This window comes from Phocoena sinus, chromosome 15 (assembly GCF_008692025.1).
Source record: "Phocoena sinus isolate mPhoSin1 chromosome 15, mPhoSin1.pri, whole genome shotgun sequence".
Classification (NCBI taxonomy): Eukaryota; Metazoa; Chordata; class Mammalia; order Artiodactyla; family Phocoenidae; genus Phocoena; species Phocoena sinus.
The window spans coordinates 88,194,698-88,219,825 of NC_045777.1; the positions used below are offsets into that span (position 1 = coordinate 88,194,698).

A 25,128-nucleotide genomic window follows, 5' to 3' on the forward strand; every position below is an offset into this window, starting at 1 on the left:
GTATGTATCAGTGTACAGAACTTGTATTCAGCACTCACTGAAGAACGACCCACTGACTCTACAGGTATTTTTGGGCCCAGGCACTGTGCTAGGTCCTGGAAAACAGGGGACCAAGGTCGACAGCCCCCTCACCTGGGCTCCGAGCCTGGCCTGGGGGGCTGGTGGGGCCACCCTGAGCCCCTGGACACTGAAAGGACAGGCTGGCCTGGTTGGGGCCTGGGTAGCCACTGGCAGGCCTTGCTGATGGTCTCGCTGGCTGAGGGACCCATCTGCCAGGAAGCTGAGGGTCTTTGTACCCCCTCTGCTTCTGAGGTGTTGGGTTCTGATCCTGAGGACCTAGGGGACTTCTGAGGCCAGACTGCTCAGCTCTGCCCTGGGGAGGCTGGTCTTGCTTTTCTCAGGTTCTCCTCTAGATGGTGCAAGGGGACCAGACATGGGCTGTGTCCCCAGTGCAGGCCTCCCAGGGGCCCCCAGGATGGCAGTGACCACAGGAATACATCCAGCTTAGTGTAGCTGGGGTGCTGCGACCTGCAGCAGGGATGGGACAGAGCACAGGCCTTGGGCAGGGCTGGCTGCCTGGAGCCGCCACAGCAGCCTAGCGGGGCTGCCCTGGGCCTGGTGTGCACCCCACAGACCCCGCACTGCAGCCGGCCCCGAGGCCCCCTCATCCGGTGTCCTCTCCCCGCTTATCCCATCAAAGCCAAGAGGCCAGGAGCTGCCCCTCCCCTTGGGGGCGGGATGGACACTGTTCCCAGGCCCCGGCCAGCCCACACCCCGGTTCCCAAAAGCCAGCTCCGAGAAGAGTAAGAAAGACCCCTCTGTGCGGGTGGGGACCCCTCCCACAGGGGCTTTGGAACTCTGCTCTCCTGATGAAGGTGAGGTTCATTCAAGCCCCCTCCGGTCCCCCAGGCCAAGGCTTCTGAGGCATCTCTGCTCACCTGCTTTTGTCACGGTCCCTTTGGGTGGGGGGGACATTGACTTGAGGGAGAGCTTCCTGTGAGGGCTGAGCAGGACCTCGGAGGGTGGCCTGGGGGCCGCTGCGTCCGGCCTCCTGGGGAGCCTGCACCTCTGGGCATGGCGTCTGGGGAACTGGCCCCAGGAATGTGCACATTTGATTTGCTCCCAGGTTGGGAGGCAGCGGGGAGGGCCAGGGCCCTCTGCCAGCCCCCTCCTCGGGCCTCCCTGCCCTTCATCCGTCTCAGGCTTGTGGGTGGGGCCCGGGAGTGAGGGTGAGCCCACCACCTGAATCCCCAGAGCCCCACTGACACACTCCGTCCCTCAGGCCCACAGGGCAGGGGTCGTGCACGTGCCCCCATCTATATAGTGATTTATTTGTTCATTTACTTGTTTGAATTCAGGAAGTGGTCTCTGCCCTCAGAGGGTTTGCCTCCTGCCTCTTGGTTCTCCACAACCAGGCCCCAGGCCAACTGAAGGAGGGTTTTTGTTTTGATTTCCCCCCAGTTTGTCTTTTTAATCATGTTTGAATTCTTAACCCTTTCTCCTCAGCCCTGTGGCAGGTGCTGTCCTACTGTGGACCAAGAAGGCTGCCTAACTCTTGTGGGGAAGCAGCCTTTCACCTGGAGGAATTTAACCGAAAACCTTTTCTTTCGTCCTGTTCCAGGCTTCCTCCACCACCCTCGCCCCCTCAGCCCCTCCCTCTGCAGATCTGGGTCCCAAACACCGCACGCTCCTGCGTTCATTCAGGAAAGTCCCTTTACCTGTCTGGGCCTCGGTTTATATGGTGAAAATGGGCACAATGGAATTCGGATTTTACCTGCACAGCTGTCGTGAGTAGCACACGGGACAAGGCAGGAGGGCCCTGGGCTGGTGGTGTGCCGTCTCGCGGGGCTCACAGCTCAGGCCCTGCCCCCATCTCTCCTCCCATCCAGCCCCTTTACCTGCTGTTTGAATTTGTATCAAAGTAATAGACAAACACAGTTTTAAAAGTCAAACAACACTACAGGTCAGATCGTGGACAAGAGCAGACCCCTGCCCACCTCACCCCTGTTCCCGAAGCAAAGACCCAGAGAAATCACTTTCTGTAAGTCTCCCTGGCTGTGCTGTCTTTTGTCTCGTTTGCGCATCACCTCCATGTTTCTAAATGACAGGCTTTTTAAGTTTTACAAAATACCTACCAACTTCCTACCTGAGAGAGGACCAGCCCCTCCCAATTCAGTTGCATCACATTTTCCTTTGGGGAAACATGCTGACTGCTGACAGGTCCATGTCTGTGAACCTCATCACGGCCGAGCCAGACTGCCCTGGACTGCGCTTCCTTCCTTGTGTGACTGTCTCCCGGAGGTAGCCTGTCTCACAGCTGCCGCTCTAGGTCTGTCCTCACCCTGACGAGGCCACGGCCTTCCCCACAGAAGGACCGGCTCCTCTTGGCTTCCGTTTTCCTGGGGACTCTGTACTCCGAGCCGTTTGGCAACTTTCATCATCACGCCAGGGGTGTGGACTCATTCCTGGTCCCACACCCCGCGGCAGCGTCCTTGGGGCCTCGAGGTGTGCGTGCACAGTCTGTTTGCTTCATGTCTGTCTGTCTCTCCCAGGCTCACCTCCCGGCTTTCCCACTGGTGTCTCAGCCGCTGCCCCAGCTCTGGAGCCTCTGAGAGCACTGCTTGCTGTGTGCTAAGGGGACGAGACCCTGTGCTACCCGAGAGGTGTCAGTCAGGCTCCTCCGAAGCCCCTCCCAGCGAGGCCTCGACTCCCGTGTCTGGCTTTGCATCACCCAATTTTAGCAAGGATCCTGTTAGCTCAGTTGGACGAGAGACCCCTGGCCCGCCATCACCGAGAACACCTGGTTTAGCCAGAACCCCGATGCAGTGATTTCCCATCCCCCACCTCACCTGCTCCTTGGCTGTCAATCCCTACCTTCCAGGCTGCATTGGGAATTCGGCCAGCTCTGTACTGAGGCCTTTTTTTGTCCACATTGCAATGGTGCGGAACGAACCTGTCTCCATGGCTTTAACTGCTGTCCAGCTCTGGGCCTCTTGGGCACCTCTGCAGAGCTCGGAACCTCCTTTGTGACACTGCTTGGCCTTTGGGGGGAAGCCGATGTCACCTGACGTGTGCCTCTTTGGCGTAACGATTATTTTGAGCTGATTATTTTGAGAAACAATGGAGCAGAAATTGCCCTTTTGGGAGGGACGTTTGCACTGTTAAGGAAATCTCCCCCTGTACGTGTCTCTCTCTCTGTACCTGAATGGGGGTGGCTCTGGATCAGGAGAGACTCTTACTGGGGAGAAGCCCAGATTGAAATCCACGTAACCACCACACCCCCCTTTCTGCTCTTCCTCGTCACCCCCATAACTGGCTTCCCCCACACCCTTCTTCTTTTGTCTTTAGCTCAGGGAATTCTGAGGGACTGAGAAGCTCTGTGTCAGCAACGCGGGGCAAAGACCACATGTGTCTTTCTTATCATGCCCTGGGTGCCGCACCAGGACGCCACAGACAGCGCAGCTGAAACACAGACTCTTCTCTCTGTTCTGGGGTTGTTTCTGGTGAGGCCTCTCTCCCGGATTGCAGACGGCCGTGTCCTCCCCGCATCCGCACGTGGTCTCCCCTCCCGTGCACACGGGGAGGTCTGTGGGGTGACAGCTGAGGGAACCCCCAGTAAAAGGCACAGGGGCTGTGATTTCTCTGCTTCATGAACCGGGGTTCACGCGAGTCCTCACGTGAGTCCTCCAGGGTTGGGCCCCGCCCACAAGCCCCAGCCTCCGGGCCAGGAGGAGGCCAGTGTCCCCTCCCTCCAGCAGGGCGTTGGGGAGCTGGCTCTCCCAGGCCACCCCTGGCTCAGCCCCTCCCTCGCCGTCCCCGTGGCCAGTCCAGCCACCACTGTCCTGGCTCCTGCTGGGTAAACACGGTGCCCACGTGTTGCCAGGCCTGTAGAGACTCTGGGGCGCCCCTTCAGGGATCTCCACTCAGCTCCCCGGGAGCAGCTGCAGCAACAGCGGGACAGGCCGTCCCTGCCACACCAAGGCCCACCTCAGGCCTTGCGTCCAGCCCCTCCTTCCAGCCCGGCCCCTGGGCCACACCTGGTTCTAGGACTCGCTCTTTTGGAGGGCGGGTGGGCAGGCAGCTGAGCACCACGGAGTGAGGGACCCAGACCCCAGCGAGGCCCCAGCACACACTTGCTGCATCTCTATTGCACCTTTACCACATTGCAAACTATTCCACGAGAACGCCGTGGAAGTAACCAGCTGCCCGGCCACATGACTGTGTCACACACGTGCACAGGCTTGCGAAGCAAGTCGGCAGGTGCTCCGAGGCAGCCTGGGCAGCCAGGTAACGACTGGTCCCTCACGTCGCCCAGAAGCTACGCGGCGTTCATCTGTCGACGGGAGTCCGCGACAGCCTCAGGAGCCTCCTGCAGCCCCAGACACCTCAGCCCCGGGCAGGGAGGAGAGTTTTTACTGTTCGTTCGGTCCAGAGGGGGAGCCCTTCGCAGGGGCACTTGGCCCTGCCGGGTGGCCCTCCGTGTGACTTGCTGGGCGGTCGGGGTCTGCATAGATGTCTCTATTTATGTACATTTACACCAGGTATAAATACAAAATAGTAAGTAAAGCCTTCCTTTCCATACAAAAGGGTGGTGGGCCGCCGCCAGGCCGCCTCTGTCCACGGGGGCGGAGTGCGCTCCCGCCGGCCCGCCCTGGTCTGGAAAGTGAGGACACGCATCCCCGGGCAGCCTGTCCGCTCCTGCGTTGGCCCGTGTGCCCCGGCAGCTGGCCTGGCCACGGCTCGCGGTCACTACCTCCCGGCAGAGGCTCTGTGCTCGGGGCTGAGGTCGTCCTCCACGACACCGGGCAGCCCGTTCTTCTCCACGCAGTCCCTGACCGCCTGCAGCACGACGCGCAGCCGCCGGTCCAGAGCCTCCAGGTGCGGCCGGTACAGGACGGGGGCCACGCGGTCCCTACGCAGGGACTCGGCCATCAGCAGACTCAGCTTGTACTCCTCCTTAGCCAGGAGCTGCAGCCGCAGGTACGTGGACCTCCTGATCCTGCGGGGAGAATGACGTCAGGCCGGCACCGGGAGGAAGAGCCTGGCCGTCGCTGCAGCCGCCCCGAGCGCGGTGCCGGCCCAGCCCCTGGCCCACTCCAGCCCCGGCCTCTCAGAAGCACGCGGTGAGGGTCCTGCCTCCAGGAGGGGCCCAGGTGGGCCCAGCGGTGTCCAACGGGCCCCTGTTACTCCTGGCAGACGGTGGCGGGGAGGGAGGCAGCCCCGGCTTGGCTTGCTCGTTGTCTGGGCCAGGTGACATGGAGCTGCCCCGGGGCCGAGCAGGTGTTTAGCCCCACAGCCTGTTTCCCCAACTGCTAAAGGAGGGGCCGGGCTGGGAGCCCCGAGAAAGGTGGCAGAGTGGGAGCCCGGGGCTTCGGTGTCTTCCGCTGCAAGGTGGGCTATTACGGTGACAAGGAGCTGGGTCCCGGGAGGAGCTCTGGGAACTGCCGGGGTGGGGACAGGAAGGCTCGGCCTGATCTGCGGCCGCGGCTGCGGCAGCATCCGGCCTCCTGTGCAGTGACAGGGCCAGCCCAGGGGTGGGGCCCTCAGGGAGGGGCAGAGCCGCACCTGCAGCACTGCTGTAAAGGCACCAGGATGGAAAGCTCGTCGTGGGAGTATTTTCCAAACCTACGGGAAGAAGAACAGAGCTGTGGAGAGGCCACTCGCAGGGGGACACCGTGCGCAGAGCCCGGGCACTGGGACGGGAGCATCAGAGCAGGCAGTGCCCGCGTGGGCCCTGCCTGGCGTTGCGGGGGCCTGGCCCCTGCTCTCCAGCCTTGGGTGCAGGGCCTGGGACGAGGCAGGTGCCTGAAAGCGGCCTGACCTTCTGGCCACTGGACTGAGCAGAGGTTCGAAGGGGTGAGTCCTGGGCAGGCTGAGTGGAGAAGGCTCGAGGGCGGGTCAGACGAGAGTCTAGCTGCAGGGCTGTCTTCTACAGCTGGGAACGAGTGACCCACAGACGTAACTGCCCAGGTGCCCAGAGCTGATTCCCCTGAGGCGTCTGAGAACTTGCAGCTCTGACCGCTGGAGTGGTCTGTCCCCTGCACACACACCCACTGCAAGCCTCAGTCTCCCCAGCTCACAGGCTCACAGGAGTCCTGGCCAGAACCCTGTGTCACATAGGGGGGCCTTTGGGGGCTGTGCCGTCCCTCCCCACAGAGCGCCTGCTCCCCCAGGTCTGGGTGGGGACACGGCCAGCCCTTCGCTGCGTCTGGAAGGACTCACCCTCTCCCATTGTCCAAGTGAATGATAAACGTTTTGTTCCCAAACTTCTCGAAGGTCTCGTAGTGATGGCGGTCCATGTTTCCTGTAGGGACAAGCCTGCTGGGAGCCTGTGCAGCTCAGAGGCGTCCCCTCCCTCCCCCGTCTGGCCTCCAAGCTGGCAGAACCGAGTACAAGCAGGACCACGGTGGCTGGATCTGTGTCAGGCGTTCCCAGGGCAGGCCGGTGGCCCCGGACATACCCATGAGGAAGTCGAAGATGGTCATGTCCATGACGTCCAGGATGCGGTGGCTGCTGTCGTAGGGGGGCGTCTGCTTCACCTCCTCGCAGTAGTCAGGGTCTACTTCCCACCTGCAGGGGAGCTGGCATGAGAAGGGCGGGCTCCCCTGTAGACAGGAGGACCCAACCAACCTCTGGGGCTGCCCAGCTCAGTACACCGGGTTCACGGGGCAGCAACAGGCACCGGGTGAGAAAAGGTGTCACCGCAGAACAGAGTGTGGGCAGATGGTACCGACCAGCGGTGGGCTGAGGCTGCATTAACAGGAGCACGGGGCTGGGAGGTGATGGAGCCACAAAACGTGGATGCCACGTATTTGGGGTGGGGGGGCCTGGACAGCACACTTGCAAGGACGTCTCCGTGGCTGGAGGGACTGTGTCTCTCTTGCAAGAAGAGCAGAGGTCTGAAGCCTCGTCTTAACACGGACAGATCCCAGCGGCCAGTGAGCACCCAGTTCCCAAGTGAGGGGCCCTTTCTGATCATCTGCTCCCACACACTTGGCCCTGCCGCTCCTCACGCCGAGCTTGTTCCCTGCTGCAGGTCGGGCAGAAGCCAGCCCTCCGGAGACCCCGGGGAGTCAGGATCCTGGAGTCCCCGCCCAACGTGCCCCCCGACTCACTCTGCCTTCTTGCGCTTGTGGTATGAGCGTCGCCAGGGGTTCCGCCAGGTCTTCCTCTTGGCCAGGGCCAGGTCAGGCAGAAAGGCGGCCAGCGAGCCCTCGATCTGGTCTGGCCGCCCGCACAGGGCATGCTCCGTGGAGCAGTAGTAAGAGCATTCCCCGTAGAAGCAGATGTTGTTGGCTGTGGGCGGGGGACACGCAGGCAGTGGGGCCACTCGGGCAGCGTCCCCGTGCCGGCCACATCCGACTCGTCCCTGCCCTGGGCAGGGCTCACCCACACTCTCACGTCTGACCTCAGCCGCCTGCTCCAGCCCCGCGTCACAGACCCTGGCGCCACACGGCTCGGGACTCAGAGCTCGGACCTGAACCCGAGCTCTTCCTCGTTACCCTCGAAACTAAGTCTGGAGTCTGTGGGGATTCTGTCCAGTGGCTTGAAAAAGGCCCTCATACCAAGAAAAAAAAGTGAGACTCAGCCGGTGGGGAGAGGCTTGCAAACTGTAAGCTAATAAGCATCCAGTATTTGCACACAGAAGAGCTCTTACGTCTCAGTAATGAGGAGATGAACAACCCAATCAATAAATGGGCAAAGGAATTCAAAGGGTATTTCTCCAAAGAAAATGCAGAAATGGCCAACAAGGACACGAAAAGATGCTCGACAGCGTTAGTTACCAGGGAAATGCAAACCAAATCCACAATTTCTCAACCAGTAGGATAGTTTTGATCAAAAGAACAGATAGTAACTAGTGTGTTGAGGGTGTGGAGAAGTTGGATCCCTAACACAGTGCTGGCGGGAATGTCAAATGGTGCAGCTGCTGCGAAAAACAGTCAGAAAGTTGGACCCAGAACTACCGCGTGACCCGGCCATCCCACTCCCAGGCGCACGCCCGAGAGGAATGGAGACACATCCACACACACTCTTGCACACACATGTTCACAGCAGGCCATTCCGGCAGTCAGAGCGGAACCACCCACGTGCTCGTCAAGGGACGGGCGGATAAACACAGTGCGGTTCGTCCGTAAAGTGGGACAGTATTAAACCACAGGAGCGAAGCGTAACACCTGCGACCACGCAGATGAACGCCCAGTGGATGAGGCCAGACACCGCTCACGTGAAACACCGGGAACAGGCAAACCCATGGGGAGACAATGGCAGTTGCCGGGCAGAGCGGGGGTGACTTTGAATAGGGGCGGGGTTTCTGTGGGGTGAGCAAATGTCCTGGAATCAGATAGCAGTGACTTGCACAGCACTGAGAATGTACTAAAAACCACTGAGCGGCACACTTCAAATGTTGGCTTGACGACGCGTGGATTATACCCCCACAGAGAAGAGTGATTTGAGAAGCACTGGGCGGGGAGCAGGCCGCAGCCACACCTCAGTGCTGGGCGCGGTGGGTCTGTCCGTGCAGTTACCAACCGAACCATGTCCTCAGGGTCAACCACTTCCTTCCTTTGCAGGGGAAACAAACCCCGAGCCTGGGGTGTGCAGAAATACAGGGCCAGGGCCCCAGGCACCACTGCAGGCCCCCTTCCCTCCCTGTGCGCACAGCTGGTTCCAGGGCCAGGGGTCCCCCCTCCTGCTGCACAGCCTGTCCGAGTGACACTTGTGACCTTCTCTGGCTACAGACGGCAGTCACACCCCCTGGAATGGAAGCACAGGCTCGGCGGCTCCTCTGAACACACAGAGTCTCAGCCAGGTCGGGACACGGGGATGGGAGCAGCTCCCACACACCCCCTGCCTCCCCCACCTCAGGATCTCGCAGCTGCTGCTGAGTGATGACTGTCGGGCGATCAAAGAAAGATCAGCCTGAGGTCTCGTCTGTGGAGACACAGTTCAATCTCAGCCCACTGTCAGGAGGAAAATACTTTTCTGAGCCCTGGAATCGGTCCCTCTAACAGCCTAGACTGGCTTTAGATGGACTCATGTGAAAAGACAGCCAGTCCCTTGGGCCCACGGCCTCTTCTTCATCAGAGACCCAAATCCAGTCTCTAAAGGGACATCCAGAGTGGGGCTCCGATAGCCCATAGCCTCTAGCTTCTCAGCTGGGCAGCCTCGGGGGAGGCCCTTCACCTCTCTGTGCCTCGGTCTCCCCTGAACGGGGGCTGCAGCAGTTTTGAGGCTGAGTGTTAAACTTGTGACCCGAGGGAGGAGTGAGGGGCCGGTCACGGCAGTGCCCTGCATGTGGAGAGGAGGGCGCTTGAGGAGGCAGTCCTGGCTCATCTTATAATGACACTCCAGACAGACAGCTGGGGGTGGCCGGGGCCAGATAGCCAGGAGGGCCTGCGTGCTCCAGCCCCAGAGGACTTGGATGAGATGCGCTGCCTGTGCAGGGAGCCTCGTCTCTGCGAGGATCAGTGTCGATCAGAGGACCAACACCTGCCAGCCTGAGGGTCCCGGACGGTCTAGGTGCGCCGCTCTCTGAATGTTTCAGGGGTTTGCCGGCTGGAGGCTGCCAAGATGTCACGTGGGGCAGGGCTTCTGAGGGGGGTGCTGAGGATGCCCGGGTGCAGTTCTGGGAACCCCTCTGGCCCTCAGTGGGACACTGACTGGGCACTGACCACAGTGTGTGGACAGAGGCCCAGTGACCACCCAGCCAGACCACGGCCGACATGGCAGGAAAAGAGCCGATTTAAAAGTGGGGCTGAGTGGCTGGGAGGGGGCAGGAGAGGCTCCTGGGGGGTTCACACGGGGCCCCTGTAGAAGCCCACAGAATTTGCACAGGAGGACGCCGGCTGATCTCAGGATATGAGGCACGTCCATAGGAATCTGCCGGGAAAGCACGAGGAACGTGTTCCGTAGAAGACGTGGGCTCCGGCCGCTGGCCTCCGCGCAGCCCCACGGTGGCAGGCACTCGGCTGTCCCACAGTCCCACGTAGCCCTGCACCTCCGGCCGCTCACTGCTGCCCCGGGCCCGCCGGCAGGAGGGCCGCCTCCACCTCTCACCCCCCAGGCTCCCTGCCCTCCCCCGCCGAGGCCCCTGGAGGCGGAAGGGAGCTGGCGTGGATTAAAGTCTACAGGGAAGCTCGGCATCTATGGCGGGTTTGGCCTCCGATGGGTGCAGGAGTGCAAGCAGAGCCAAAGTGGTCTAAATGAATCCCGACAGATTTCATTTTCCAAAACGAGGTCAAAGCTGGCTGCTTAAGAGAAAAGCAAACCTCTCCCAGGGCTTTCAGGAAGAGATCTGGCTGACAGAGCAGGGGCGGTGGGGACACAAACACTCTGGTCAGAGAGGGTGGGTGTCAGGAGTGGCAGGCCAAGCTGAGCCTGCAGCCAGCTGCTCCAAGGAGAGCGTTCAGGAGTGCGACCCAGGCGGGGAACTCGGGCGCCAAGCAGGATTCTCGGAGAAACCCGCGGGGCCTGGGAGAGCAGCTGGGAGCTGGGAACCCAAGTGGGTCCAGCTGTCAGGACCGACCACAGTCAGAGTGACGGCCTTGCTCAGGGTGAGGACGGGTGTCGGCATGAGGCTGTGTACTCGGGGACAACCAGGGAGACCGACAGTCATGATTCGTGCGGAGGACAGGGTGGGACGCCAGCATCTCAGCTCATCTGCTTAGGCTAACAACTGACTCCATCTTCTGGTTGTAGAAAGGAGTCGCCTCTCAAAGCCCAGGCTAAGGCTGCCTTTCCCCAGAAGAACACGGAGCGGGCATCAACTCGGAGGCCCCTCTGCCCCAGAGGAAGTGGAATCCAGCGCAGAAACCCCTTGATTTGTGTCCCTTTCTCAAGATTTCAAACTTCAATCCCTCCCTTTCCTTGTGGCAGGTTACATCATCCCTTCCGCTCAGGGCCCTCAACTGTCGGGGCAGAGCTCAGAAATGAAAGAGAAAATGCAGGGACAGGCAACAGTGTGGGTGACTCTCAAAATAACCACGTCGAGGGAAAGACAAAGAACAGGCCCAAGGCCACCCAGCCTCCACTGGCAGAAGCAACTCAATCCACAGATAGAAGGTGGGCCCCAGGCCATCTGGGGGGACGCAGGGGCGGGAGGGGACTCTGGGGGACGGACACGGTCACCATCTCGACCGTGGGGATAGTTCAGACTCCAAACGTCAGTTAAACCATTTAAAAATGGGGATGTGGAAACGATGGGCCACCCCAGGGCCTGAGAGAGGAATCCCACGCAGGTGCTCGGCGAGGCTGGGGCGCCTGCCGCTGTGGCTGCGTCACCTGAACCTTCCCACCTGTGCCATGACAGAGGCAGGCGCACACGCCCCCAGACAGGCCTGTCCCACCCATCCACGCGGCTCGGGCACAGGCAAGGCGACCCCGGAAAGCCCTCAAAGACCCCTCCCGACGCACAGGCTCTCACTTTGCCCTTTGGTTTCTGGTCACATGGGTGAGACAATGACACAAAAGGGAATGAGAACCCTCCTGCCTCGGGCGGGTGGGTGGGTTTCTGCCCTACTTTCCTCTTTATGGGCTCTGAGAGGAGGAGCCAGACGAGGCTCTCGGTGAGCAATGGATGGCAAACATGGAGCCTCATGAAATTAAGGACGTGTGGGCCTCAGTTCTGATGAATTTATGAATGCAGCTGAGAAGCGTGCCGAGCATGTCAATCTGAACATCAGTCTACAAGAAAGGAGTTTCTAGGCCGGGCTTTTATTCGCCAGCAGGTCTTCAGACACAGACAATCCAGGGCCTTATGTGGCTTCTGTCGGCATGAACTAACTGGGGTGGGTGCCAGGCATGGCCGAGGCATTCCTGCAGGGGAGCGGGGGGCGAGGTCCACTCTCTGTGGATCTCGGTGTCCCAGCTGGGCCACTCCACTCTGCTTGCCGGCATCACTGGGACAACTCAAAATGTTCCAAGATGAAATACAAGAGAGTTCTCCATGGCTCAAGCCTAGTGAGCGTGGGCGCCTGGAACAGCTCAGCGCAGGGCCTGGCGCAAAGGGAGTGCTTGGGAAAGGGATGGGCGGGTCGTGGAGCCCCAAGTACCACATCCGAAACAGGCTGGGGCAGGTAACTCAGCAGAGCTTGACTTACGTTTATGTGTGCATTTAAGGTTTATAATATGAAGTCTTGAAGGTTTTCATAAACGTCAGCACCTCCTGGTACATGGAGCGTGCAGGGTACCCGAGTGCAAGGGGAACCAGGGTCAACCCTCCAGGGGACCAGGTGAAGTCGCTGCTCCCCGCCGGCACTTGGTGGAAGAGGGGGGCGCAGCACAGCCCCTGCCACTATGGGAGGGTCTTGCTGGGGCGTTTTAAATCTGGGGGAGTCCAAAGGACGGAGTTCCCCTCTGGCCGGACCACCTGAAGGAGACCCCCGAAGAGGTGACGAATTTCCTTTTGCCTTTGGTAGAAACAACATCTATGCCAGCCCGGGGGGCGGAGTCAGGAACGATCAAGACTTTTAGACTTAGGGTGTGTGGCATGCGGTGCAGGGGCAGGTTACCTGGGGAATGAGGTTACCTGGGGAAATGAAGAAGGTTCTCCACAGCTTCTTGTCCCGCGTGACGTCCCGGATCTCCTTGGTCATGTTGACCATCCTACCAGCCACGGGAGGGACCCGGCGGAAGTCCAGGATCCTGGCAGAAGGACAGGGAAAGGAGTCCTCACCTCCGTACCCTCCAGCCGCTCCCACCGGAGCTGAGTGGACACCTCACTCTCCTCCGTTAGGCCCAGACCCCTCACGTTGGCTGCCCACCCTTCTCCCCAGCAGCAAGGGGCCTGTGAGGCCAGAAAGAATTTGCATTCTGCTGGCAGAGCTGCCCTGAGACAGGTGATCACGGAGGGATGGAGCCCAGTTTTGCGAGACTCATGACCTTTGGTCTTGCCAGAGAGGCTGATGCCCTGTGAGTCTCCTCTTTTCTCCCCTTTATTCCCGACGGCCGGCTGTCTACCCTGGGTTACCTGGGCAACTCCTGTCGGCCAGGCACACAGCGGGGCATGGCCATGGGGTGACAATGCCACGAGGGTGCCGGCGGGAGGGCTCACCTGTCCAGGTGGAAGGCAGCGATCTCTGCGTTGTGCCTCTCGTAATCGGAGAAATAGAAGAAGTCAGGAGGTGTCTCCTGCTCCCTCATTTGCCTGGAGAAAATGGAACAAAACAGAAGTTTATCAAAGAGAAGTCCTCCCAGTGGAAGGGGGCGTGTGGATCGTACCAACTCCGGGGAGCTGACTGTCGAATTCCCAAGGATTCTGGGAACAAGTCGTTAAATGTAGTCATTGTTAAAAATTAAATTATATGGGGAATTCCCCGGTGGTCCAATGGTTACGACTCCAAGCTTTCACTGCCGAAGGTGAGGGTTCAATCCCTGGCTGGGGAAGTAAGATCCCACAAGCTGTATGGCACGGCCAAAAAAAAAAATAGAAATAAATAAAATTATATAAACCTACAGCTAAATAAGTTGCATTTAAGAATAACCACTTAGGGCTTCCCTGGTGGCGCAGTGGTTGAGAGTCCGCCTGCTGATGCAGGGGACACGGGTTCGTGCCCCGGTCCGGGAAGATCCCACATGCTGTGGAGTGGCTGGGCCCGTGAACCATGGCCGCTGAGCCTGCGCATCCGGAGCCTGTGCTCCGCAACGGGAGAGGCCACAGCAGTGAGAGGCCCGCCTACCGCAAAAAAAACAAAAAAAAAGAATAACCACTTAGATCTCACGATGTCCCAGCTACTTCCTGAGCTGAGGCTGCTCCTCTTGTCTGCAGGTGGAAACCCGTGCTGGGACACCTGTTCCCAGCCCACCTCTGCGACCTCGTGCTGGGAGCCTGAAGCCTGGAAGTGTCTGCACTGTGGAAATCGGCAGACTCTGCCCATCAGGCTTTAATAACCACAGGGGCTGGTTATTAAATGATGATCAACACACCCCCCCCTCGCCGCCCACCATATGCAGATTCTCGTGAGAGGCTGCTGGTGAGGATGGCCAGGCAGCAGAGGACCCGCCCTGAGCAAGCGACTTCCCCGGGTGTGAGCCGGGGCCCGGGTCAGGTTGTGCAAACTGACCCCAACCTGCTGTCGCTGCCCGGCCGCTGCCTGGACAGAGGGCTCCCCGGGGGTGTGCAGGAGGCACGAGGACTGCAGAACCCGTCTCTGAAGCCCACGAGGTGACCGCTGTCCGTGTCCCCAGGGCACCAGTGGCCTGCCTCCGCCCCTGCCCTGGGTCTTACCATGTCCCTGAGTGGAGCTGAGATCGCCACACTGTCTCCTGGGCCTCTGCTCTGAGGCCTCCGCTCTGCTGTTCCATCTTCCTGGAAAAGCCTTCCCTCCATGTCTCCCAGTGGCTCAGTCGGCATTCCCAAATGTGTGTCCCACCCCACCAGGCCCTCAGGCTCCCAGCACAAAAGGGGTCCTCAGTCAAAGGAGTTTGGAGTCTGGGTAACGGCCCCACTGGAGCGCACGTGAGCACCGCGAAGGCTCACAAGTGCTGCGGCCTCGTCCACGGGGTTCGCGGCACAGCGCCACTCTCTGCAACTGTGAGGACTGCTGGCTAAGCTCTCCGCTCTTAGCGCAGTCCCCCTGCCGCCTGAGGCAGCTCCTTCACAAGCCTTCCACGCTGCCACAGTGAGCACGGCCACTGCTGGTCCCGCCCCTCCCAGGCTGGTGAGCAGACAGCAGCGTGCTCCACCGCACACCACCTCCGGGAAGCCCTGCCGGGCTGCCGGCTGCTCCTGCACTGCGCTGGGCGCCCCATCGCAGTGTGGGGGGCGAGGGGAGCACCGCCTGGCCCTCCGCGGACTCCACATCCCCCCAGGATGTGAGGACTAAGGGGCGCCAGGAGCCTGTCGGCTCTAACGCGCCGAGCCCCACCGCGAGCGGCAGACAGCCCCTCCACCTGGCCAAGGGACAGGAGGCCACGTGCAGGACTCTGCTGAAGGGTGGACGTCACCCTGCAGACATCAGTGCTTAGCAGGCGGCTGGGGGCAAACACGGCGAGGGCCAGGCTTTGACCTCACATTTTGGGGTGTTTGCCCACTGTCCAAAGTCACGTGGGAGCAAACACACTCCCTGCATGAGATCCAGGTCCGTTCCGGGCCCTGCCTCCACCGCTGGGGACAATTTCCCCAGGAGGCCACCTGGCGGCACCCAGGGAGGAAACCCAACCCTCAGCCTAATAAGAATTTACCAAATGCCAGCGATCTTCTCTGAGCTGGGAAACACAGATCGGGCGAGAGTCAAGGGCCTCCTATGATCTGGCCCACACCTCCCACTCAAGGCGGAGGCTGTCCAGTACAGGCTTGAATGCGCCAGCGACAGGAGACTCACCGCATTTCCCCAGGTAACTCTCCCAGCCTGGCTTCCCTGAGTCCTTACTCCCCAAAATGCAGCTTGAGTTGGCCAGAGACCACCTGACCCCGAGCATCTGGACCCAACCGCCAGCCGACATCACTGCTAAGCACCCAGGCACACGCACAGGTATTGAGTACTGGAGAGCCACCCTCAGGAAACTGAGGCCACGTGGGGAGGACCAGACCCAGGCCTCAGTCCAGTGGGTTGCACATCCACTGGGGGCTCCCTCGCTCCCTGTGCTCTCAGAGCTCCTGACGGGACTCGCCCCTTTCCCCGTGCTTCCCCAAATGTCACCTGAATCAGCCTTTCCAGAACCAGCTTGTGACTCTGGGAGCAGACCAGTGTTCACGATTCCAGCTGGTGTAACTCTGGCCTGGGCAGGACTCTGACTGGGGACAACCGTGGCCTTGCACCAGTCCCTTTGTGAGCCACTTAGGGATACCCTGCAGACGGCTGCTGGTGACCGAGGCACAGGCCACCTAGTCACCCGGCTGAGCTGGAGGTGGCTGGCGTGCATTTCCCAGTCACAGACGCTGCAGGGGACTGCTCAGCACCCGGGAGAAGGCAAGGCCACGCCGGCCAGGGCTCCTGAGACGTCAAGGAAACCAAGTTCAGGCTTCCTGGTGGAATCGCCTGACTTTTAAGTGCTGGCAAGTAAATTTCCTTTTTTAAAAAACACTGTGGGTCGAATTAAATATGTGAGCCTCCCTCACTGGAAGCCACCCATGCCCTGGGTCTGCAGCGGCTGGAGGACTGGGTATTTCTGAGATTGAAGGTGGTGGTTGACTCAACTGAGAATCCCTGGCCGAGCCTAGCACTGTCTACACAACACTGGTTCTACGGACTTTGACGTTTAAAGTGGAAAAGAGCTGGTGCAGATTTAAGTCAGGTTTCTTCCCTGCAGACCCCAGAACAGCCCTCCCCGCGAGGCAGCGTCTCCCAATTGCACAGCCTGCAAACCCCACCCGATCCGTCCCCGGCCTTTTAGTTTTTCAGTCTGTCGTGGAATTAAGAATTATTTTCTTTGGAAAATACATCAGAACTCACCACCAGCTCCTAGGGCAGAGCCCCTCAAAGACAGCCCTACAAAAACGTACGAAGCTGTGGGCCCTCAGAGTCCCCGGGGCCATGCCTGGGGCTGGCGGCACAGCTCTCACCCGTGCTGCCAGGGGATCGGCCATTCTCACCCCACCCAGGGGCTCCGGGTCACTGACTCTGCTTCTCAGCGTGGCCTGCACTGCCCTCCCCAGCCCAGCAGGACTTTCCTCGGTGGTGGACATGCTCTACACCTCACAGGCACACCCAGATGTTGGACACAGGACCCGACTTTCACATTTTATTTTAATTAACTTACACATAAACAGGCACGTGTGGCTGGTGGCTACTGTCCTGGACAGTGCAGATCTAGAGGACGGCCTTTCTGAGGCCTCTCTGCTCCCTCCGACTGTCCCTCCGCCCGTATATCCTCACCCCTGGGTCCTCCTCTGCCCTCTGTCTCCCAGGCTCTGCCTCTCCACTCAGCTCGTGGCTCCCCTGACCCAACAGGGCTCTCTGTCTGCCCTCCCAGTGGACCTTCCTTCTTCCACTTTCTCGGCCAGGCCATCATCACCATCACCAGTGCTTCAGCCTTTGTTCCCTCTCCCTCACCCTGGCCCACCCCTCTGAGCAGGTCACACACGTGGAATGCAGGTGGCTCTGAGCCCTGCTGCTCTGGGAAAAGACCAGCCACTTCCTGAAGGCACTGTGACCAGGCTCCGGAACAGTTCCTGGTACCTTCCCATCTCCCGCCTTGGGGTTTTCCGGTGACCTCTGTCCCCAGGCCATTCACAGGAAGGCAGCTCTGCTCACCTCCTGGCGTCCTTACCAGCCAGTTCACGCCTGGGAGAACTCAGGGAGTCTTGGAGTTCCATTTATCTGCTGTGGGGAGGATGCTGGCACATCTCAGGGCGCAGGCGCTGAGCAAGGGATAACCTGGGAGCGTCTGTGGGATACCAGGGGCCAGGGGCACCGGTCCCACTGTAGAGACTGGGATTTCTTTCCTTGCACTGAGTAGGGAGAAGGTGGACCATGGTCCCCTCCATGGGGGGCCGGCCACCTTCCTGCCACTTCCTGGGCTGCACTGGGGAACAGCAGGTACTTTGGAAAACTACTGAACCCAAAGCACCAGGCAGGAGACTGGACTTGGCTGAACCGGGTCACCTGGCAGCCTCTTCTTCCTCCAGGTGTCCCGGTGGAAGGTGTGCTCAGGTGCAGGAGGGCAGGTGTGGGGTGCGGCCCGCCTCAGGCTTCTTCCCGGGAGCGGGGCATGGAGATGTGAAAAGGAGATGCTATCGGACCCTCTGGAGTTGGCTGAGCACCCAGGGCTGGCCCTGACAAGGGGCGGAGAGCCCAGGGGCCAGGGACCAGCATTTCCTGGAAGGGCACCTGCAGCCCAGGAGTCACGGTCCTCCCCCACCCTGGCCTCGGGACTGCAAGGCAGGGAAATGAAAAGGTGTTAAGGCTGATGACTTCCTGGTCAAACAGCAGCTGAGGAACGAGGCAAACCACGGATTCAGGTGTCTGTTGAAGTGAAAGATGGCCTTGGCAATGGCGACTGGGGTTGAAAAGGGAAGAAAGGTAGAAACTGGTGGAAGTGGGAAGGGCCAGGGTCCGAGGAAGGTTCGGGTCCGCTCCTCCTGTCAGGAAGGCCCTGGAACTTCACACTCCATCTGGCTCAGACAGTCCGATGGAGCCCCAAGGCCACCAGAAAGCAGGCCCTGGAGGGCGGTCCCTGATACCCTCAAAGCCCAGACCCACTAAGCCCTAGTGAGAGGCTGCTTGGGACCAGTTCTCGGGGCCTCCTGCATGTCCCTCTCTCCTTCCTCTCCAGAGCTGACCACACCCAAACCCCCTTCCTTTAGAGGGACTTCCCTTAGCTCGGAAGGGAGCACAATACTACGTGATTGTGGTTATTCATACTAAAGTGAGAATGACTGCTTTGTTGACCTCTCCCAGGAAATCTGTGATCCAAATCCCCAGAATCTGTGAATACGGCTACCTTAAATGGCAAGAGGAACTTTGCAGATGTGATTTAGTTAAGGATCTTGAGATGAGGAGATTGTCCTGGATTATCTGCATGGGCCCTAAGTCATCAAAAGGGTCCTTATTAGAGGGAAGCACAGGGAGATCTGAAGCCAGAAGAGGCTACACTGGCGGCCCTGAAGATGGAGGCTCTGGGGGGTGGGGGGGAATCTGTTTCCTTCTCTAGCTTCTAGAGGCGCCTGCATTCCTCGGCAGAAAGCCAACTCCAGAGCCTCCAGAAGCCCACAGCCCACAGATCCATTTTAGATTTCAGACCTCCAGAACCCTAAGAGACCAAGCTTGTGTTGCTTTAAGCCACTAAATTTGTGGTAATTTTTTTACCACAGGAACAGGGAAGGCGTATGGAATCTTTGGCAACACCAAAGCAGCACAAAGGACACAGTGATTTAGCAACCTTGGAGAGGTTGTGAAATTCCGTCTGTTTCCTCCAGATCTGGTCACGCTGAAATGCACTACACTTTTAAGAAGTGACGCAGAACGTTTTGAGAGAAGTACCTCTGTTTTCACGTAAGCTGAGGGGGCAGAACCCGACGCGCATCGTGTGCCCTCCCTGGGCTGCACGGTTTGTGCTTGGGGCGCCCCTCAAGGCTCTGATCTTTGCCCCTGTTTTAATGACACAGACGTCTGAGGTTGGGAAAGGGTGAGTGACGTCTGCAGAGTCACATGGCTGGAAATGGCCAGCCCTGGGTCAGGACCCGGGTGTCTGATCCAGTCCTAGGCTCTTTCTTTAGGCCCCAAAGTCAGACATGGCTCCGGGTGTGGGTCTCGAAAGCCTGCGTTTCCTCTGGGATCAGAACCGCCTCTGGGCACAGCGAGGCCGGAAGACGCTGGCTGCCGGCCGCCAGGTCAGGTGCCTAGGCTCACAGGGGACAAGGGGCTGCAGCCCCAGAGGTTCGGCTGCAAGAACCGTCCCCATGTCCCCAAGAAAAGTCCTGGTTCCTGGTGGGAGGAAGGGCCCATCAGTGCGTCCAGTTCCTGCCAGACGCTTGGCCCAGCTCCCAGCAGGTCTGCACCGCTGCACCCCTCTTAACAGCTGTCAGACCCCTCGTCCCCTCCCACAGACCAACAGCCCCCGTGCTGACCTCACTGCTACTGTCAACATCTCAGCATTCTCGAACTTGTGGGAAAACAGAGAACTTTTGCTTTGATTGAAAGCAGAGTAAATTGGCAGCTTATGACCCAAACCCACGAAGGAATAAAAGCCAACATTTATCCAGCTCTTACTCTGAGCTGAGCGCCCTGCTAAGCGCTTTCCGTGCGTTCACTCTCTCGGTCCTCACGACCCCTGTGAAGGGTCCCCGTCCTACAGACAAGGACACAGCCAGTGAGAGGTTTCAGCTCACCAACAGAGGGGTCCCGATACAGGGCCCAGCGCTGAGGTCCAATGCCCTGCGTTAGTCCAAGGGGACCCCCGGATTGAGATGGGGGGACTGGGGTGGGGAGTGGGCTGGACCATATTCTCTTCACTGGACACCTGGGGAGGACAACTGGTGGGGAAGGGTCTGCTCACACAGGCCTGCCCGGGCTGCCACCCTCTCCAGGCTGACGGAGCAGGTGCGTCCTTGGTGCCTCTGTGAAGTGGGGCAGGTAAGACGGCTCAGGGGTGACGCCGCCAGGGGGAGCAGAGCCCCGCCGTGCCCCTGCTGCTGGCTGCCCCACCAACCCGTGCTGAGCTGCACACGGCGAGCCAAGGCCAGTTGAACGGGGATGCGGGAGCCAGGAGAGAGAACAGCAAACCGTTGGGTGAAACTCTGGAGAAAGGGTAACGGTGCAATTTGCCCAGGGCACACACAGCTGTCACAAGGCTCTTCCGTGTCCTTGTCAGAGCTAAGGGTCCCCGAGATCCCTGAGCCCAGATGGGAAACTGAGGCCCAGAGAGAGGTGGGCCACACATACACCTCTCGTGTGTCGTGCAGAAGGACCGGCATCCCAGGCCCAGCAAGAGAGGCAGAACGAACGAGAGTGTCTCCGAGGCCACGTGAGAATCGCGAAAGGCACCCCTTCAGGTGTCACTGCAGGTACCCGCTCGGCCCCGGAGATGCTCACAGACGGATGGCGGTGCTCCCGGGGGTCCTCCCTTGGGTCCCCGTGCACCCAGCCTCCTCTGACCCTCTGCTATCCATTATTCAGTAAGCTACTGATGACAGCAAACCCTCCTGTAGAACTTTCTAGCACTGACGCAGGCAGGTCAGGACTCTGGGAGGCAGGCAGTGTGACTAGACCCACCTCACAGGTGAGGCACTGTAGCCGGGTCACGTGCTGGGAAGCGGCAAAGCCGGGCGAGGCACGTGGACCGGAGATCCTGGCGGCGTCTGTATCCCCACCACCTCCTCCTAGTTCCAGGAGCTGGGGGCCCAGGAGGCGCGTGGATAGGTGTCCTGCAGCTGCTGTAACAGATGCCCACAGACGTGCTTCACACAACAGGAGTTCACCCCTCACGGTTCTGAGGACCGGGGTCCAAAATCAGGGCGTGGGCGGGTCACACTCCCCCCAGGGGCTCCGGGGGTGGCGGGTCCCTCCAGCCTCTTCCAGCTTCCTCGGCCCCAGCTCTGCCTCCATCACCATATCCCTCCTCTGATTTCTCTGTGCCCAAACCAAGGACACACGTGACTGCATTTCGGGCCCATCCAGGGGTCCAAGGTGACCACCTCGCCCCAAGATCCTGACTCCATCACTTCTGCAAAGACCCTTGTCCTAACCAGGTGGCCTGAGGTCCTGGGGGCAGAGGCCACCGCAGGGACGAGGCTCTGGCTCCCGTCCCCGGGCCGACCTCAGGGGCAAAACACCCAACGAGACAGACACTTGCTCGTTCCTGCAAAACGCGCAGGGGATCCGGACTCACCCGGCGCAGGCGAGGAGGCAGAAATCAGCCTTTCTTTCTCGGACAATCTTCCCATCACTCACACGGCAGCAAGCGAGCACCCTGTCATTAAGGAGGCACACTAAGCTATTTAGTATCAGGTTTTCGGCTGGGAGACATTCTGGAAGGGAGAGGAGCCGCTCCCTGGCAGCTACCTTGGCAAGACCTTTCCGTCAGTATCTTCTGCCAGTTGTGGCAACGCTTGTCCTGGCCCCTGCGAGGGTGGGGGTCTGTTTGGTAAAACACGCTCTTCCTATTGAGAACCTCCAGCACCTGTTGTCCACTCCTACCAACCTATTTTCTTTGGGGGGAGGATTTCCCTGAAGGCTATGGGCCTCATAGTGACCACACCCAGGGACGGGTTCCCCCAGCATCTTGTTACTCGCCCACAGACCTGCCCATGCCTCGACCGGCCACGCCGTGAGCCACAGCCAGAGCATCAGGACCAATCAGCGATTTGCCGCCATCAGGTGATCACGAGGGGCCTTCACACCCGCTGACCCCCTCCCCTTGGGTCTCCAAGAGACGTGGCGACAGCTCTTCAAAGTAGGACACAGGGGACAAGTTGCTCACTTATGGTTGGGTGGAAAAATTAACTCAGAAGAGACTCAAACCTCTTATGGTCAATTTCATGAAAACCAGTTAAAAAACAATTCAAAGATCTGTAACTGCAAAGAAAGTCTGAAGTCGTTTCCATTTAAAAATAATTGCAGTGACTCAGACTTGCGTTCCAAAGCAAAGGGTCAGGGTGGGGGGTGGGGGGGAAGAGATTTGCTTGAAAGTTTAAGATCTATTGTGTTTTAAATACTTTTCTGTCAGCTCATCTGGAATTTGGGGACGTGACTAAGGAATGACATTAGAGTGCAAATGAATGCTCTGTCCCTGGCAACCGTGAACACAGGCCCCTAGTTCTTCTTTCCGTACTTAAGCCTCCGTTGCTCATCTTTTTATTCAAGGTAAAAAAAGATGCTCAAATCTACTAAACCGTGTATTAAACATTTAGCACCAAGGCTACTGCTGTGATGTTGTTTTTCCTGCTGAAGGAAAAACAAAGTCAATCCCGAGCGTAGGGTCGATTGCAGCTTATTTTCGAGGCTTTTAAAGGAGATGTCAGGTCTGCAAAATTTCCTTTTACGGTGTAAAAAACAACCAGCTGACCAAACTGCTCTTGAGATGCCCAACTCGGTTTCTTCTCTGGCATGTAGGAATGAAGACCAGAGTTTCTTTCCTTCTTCTCACCTTCTGCCCCTTTCACGATAGCCCAGTGACGGCCCCCAGAGACCCTAACACCAGGGAGAATCTCCACGCTGCCGCTCAGGAGGGTGTTTTCAGAAAAAATGACTCGCTTGCTTTGATTTGAGCAAAGGGGATAATCTTTTCCAGAAGCTTCCAAGGAAACATTTGTCATGGTCAGCTGGGGTGGGCGTCCTGACGAGGCTGGCGGGGCTGGGAGACGGCACAGCCCCCCACCTGCTCGACAGCGGCCAGAACCGTGCCCTCTGCAGGTTGTACTAACTTCTTACCTTTACCCACTTCCCTGCCTGCCTCCAGTAGTTTCCTTTTTCTTTTCTTTCGTTGAGCAAAGGAACTCCCAGCTGCAGGAACGGCCGTGGTCGCCCGAGTCAGGGAGTTGTGGCCGCTGGTGAAACAGCGGGGTGTTTGGGGAGCCGCAGTGACCGTGTCCCGGCCACTCGAGCCCATGCACAGTAGCGGCCCAGCATAACGGCCAGGCCAGCCACATGGAGCCACCCGGGAACCTGGGGCGGGCGGTCCCCTTGGCCACGACGCTGGCCTCGCAGCTCTGCGGGCAGCCATTCCCTCCCTGGGCCTCTGGGTCCTGTCTGAACGGGCTAGGATGACGAGCCCCCGGGGCTGCAGTGGGGACCAACTCAATGAATCCTCCCAGCGCTCAAGCATGCCAGCGCCCAGGGCATGTGGGAGGCGGTGGTGCTGCGCTGCCTCGGACCCTTGGGAGCCTCTGACTGGGCAGCATCAGGCCAGCCCTTCCTGGGGACCTAGGAGCTCAGCTGGTCGGGGCAACCATGTCCTCCACATGGGGACACGGGGACGCTTGGACCCCGGGGAGAAGGCTTGCAGTGGACCCCGGAAGCGAAGCAAAGATTGGAGCGGGAGAAGCCCCTTCTCCAGAGACCCTTCCCCGAGGCCCGGCACCATGCTCCTCAGGCAACAACCCCCACGTCTCAGGTGAGCCCCTCTGTCCCCGAGTCTTCTCCTGCCCTCTCGTTTCCTCAGGACACTCACTCTCAGTGATGGTGGATCTCGAAGGTGCACAGCTGACTCCCCAATGTGCTGCCGGGCAGAGAGCGCAGGGTGGCCGTGCAGGCTCAGCTGGGGCCCTGGCTGCTCTGCCCCGAGCCTCCACTGGGCCGACAGCTCTGCTGAGAAGCTCGGGAGAGTCTCTCAAAAGCCTGTAATGGGTTGTTGCCGGTTTTTCAATTAATAACGTCCACGGCTTTCTGACTATAAAAACAGCCCATGAAATTGGAGACAACCTAAGTGCCCTACAGCTGGGGGCCTGTAAGGTGATCAACCACGTGAGACATGGTGTCTGTTCATCACTCCCAGTGGCATGGGGAGGGCGCCATGGAGATGCACCAAAGACCAAGGACTGGACCTGGAATACCTGCTGGAGAGCCCCCTGCATGCTCAGACCCTCACAGGCCAACCGCAGGACCCGTCCACCCACCCCCGTCACAGGGCCTGTGCTGGCCGAGGAGGGCCCCCCGGGCCTGGTACACTGGGCTCTGCAGCTCTGGACGTCTTCTGTTTGCACCACCCGCAGAGGCCAGGACGGCCCTCAGAGCTCCCGCTCCTTCCTGCAGGGGCCACGTGGGGACACCAGGTGCTGCTCTGAGCCCGCGGGAGCCCCGCACAGTGCCCCTGCCGGGCTGTACACGTTAACTGCAGGAGTTTGGAGCCCGAAGCTCCCCTGAGTCCACTAGGCCCTGTGCTTATTGGAGACATAGATGGGTCACCCCCAGGGCTCAGTGGGGAGTCAACTGAGGTTGTGGACAAACTGCAGGGCACTGGGCAGCCCCGGATATGGAGCGCAGGGGGGGCCCTCCCCCAAGGCTCTGGGTGCCAGCAACCAGCTGAGGTGATGAGACCAGGCCAGCGGGGTGCAGTGTTCCAGAACGACCCAGCGACCCCATCTGTACTTAAATCCCACAGTGGCTCAGAGAGGAAGCGGCCAGCCCGGCTGCCCTGCTGTGCTCCTAGTGTGGCCCCTGTTACCGGCAAGGACGCCGAGGCCCAGGGGAGCTCAGGGCCCCCAAGAGGTGGCACTTGCCTCTCTCAGCAAAGGAGGCAGCTCTGTGGCTCGCAGCCCAGCCCCCGCTGTACAGGATCCATACGGCATGTCTGACGGGAGCATCAAAAGAGATTAAATATAGGAGAGGCGCTGTCTGACTCATATATAAATCGGTCCTGGAGACCAACACGCAGTACAGGGTCATGGACAACAAAAGTGCATTTTACACATTAATCTGGGATAGCCGCTAAGCATGCACGGCTGTAGCGGCACCTGTGTCGCAGTATAAACATGGCCATGGCTCCCGCTCCGGCAGCCAGGGGAGCCTCTTTAAATCCTCTCCTCGTAAAAGTGACGAGTGGAAATAGCGTGCAATGGTTTCATGCTTTGATAACGAGGCACGGAGCCCCAGGTCCACGGACGCGGTGACCACGTGGGGACCGCGGAGAACGCCACCGTAGCCCCTCTGCCTGCCAGCCCTGGAGGGAGGGGGGAGGGAGGAGGTGTCAGGGGAGAGCCAGCCCCTCCAGTCGCCTCCCACATAACTGTTCCAGGGACAGATAACCTCACAG

General features: G+C 59.5%; 1 protein-coding gene across 1 annotated transcript in view; it reads right to left on the reverse strand.

Moving 5' to 3' along the window:
- Window positions 1–4,120: 4,120 nt before the first annotated feature.
- The window catches only part of FAM20C (FAM20C golgi associated secretory pathway kinase), a 37,090-nt gene continuing 16,082 nt past the window's right edge, over window positions 4,121–25,128 (reverse strand). The window contains exons 4-10 of the mRNA XM_032603807.1: window positions 13,052–13,144; window positions 12,527–12,642; window positions 7,116–7,296; window positions 6,461–6,570; window positions 6,223–6,304; window positions 5,566–5,625; window positions 4,121–4,999 (exon numbers count right to left, since the gene is read on the reverse strand). Of these exons, the coding sequence (XP_032459698.1) occupies window positions 4,750–4,999; window positions 5,566–5,625; window positions 6,223–6,304; window positions 6,461–6,570; window positions 7,116–7,296; window positions 12,527–12,642; window positions 13,052–13,144 (892 nt within the window). The 3' untranslated portion in view covers window positions 4,121–4,749. The remainder of the gene's footprint in view (window positions 5,000–5,565; window positions 5,626–6,222; window positions 6,305–6,460; window positions 6,571–7,115; window positions 7,297–12,526; window positions 12,643–13,051; window positions 13,145–25,128) is intronic.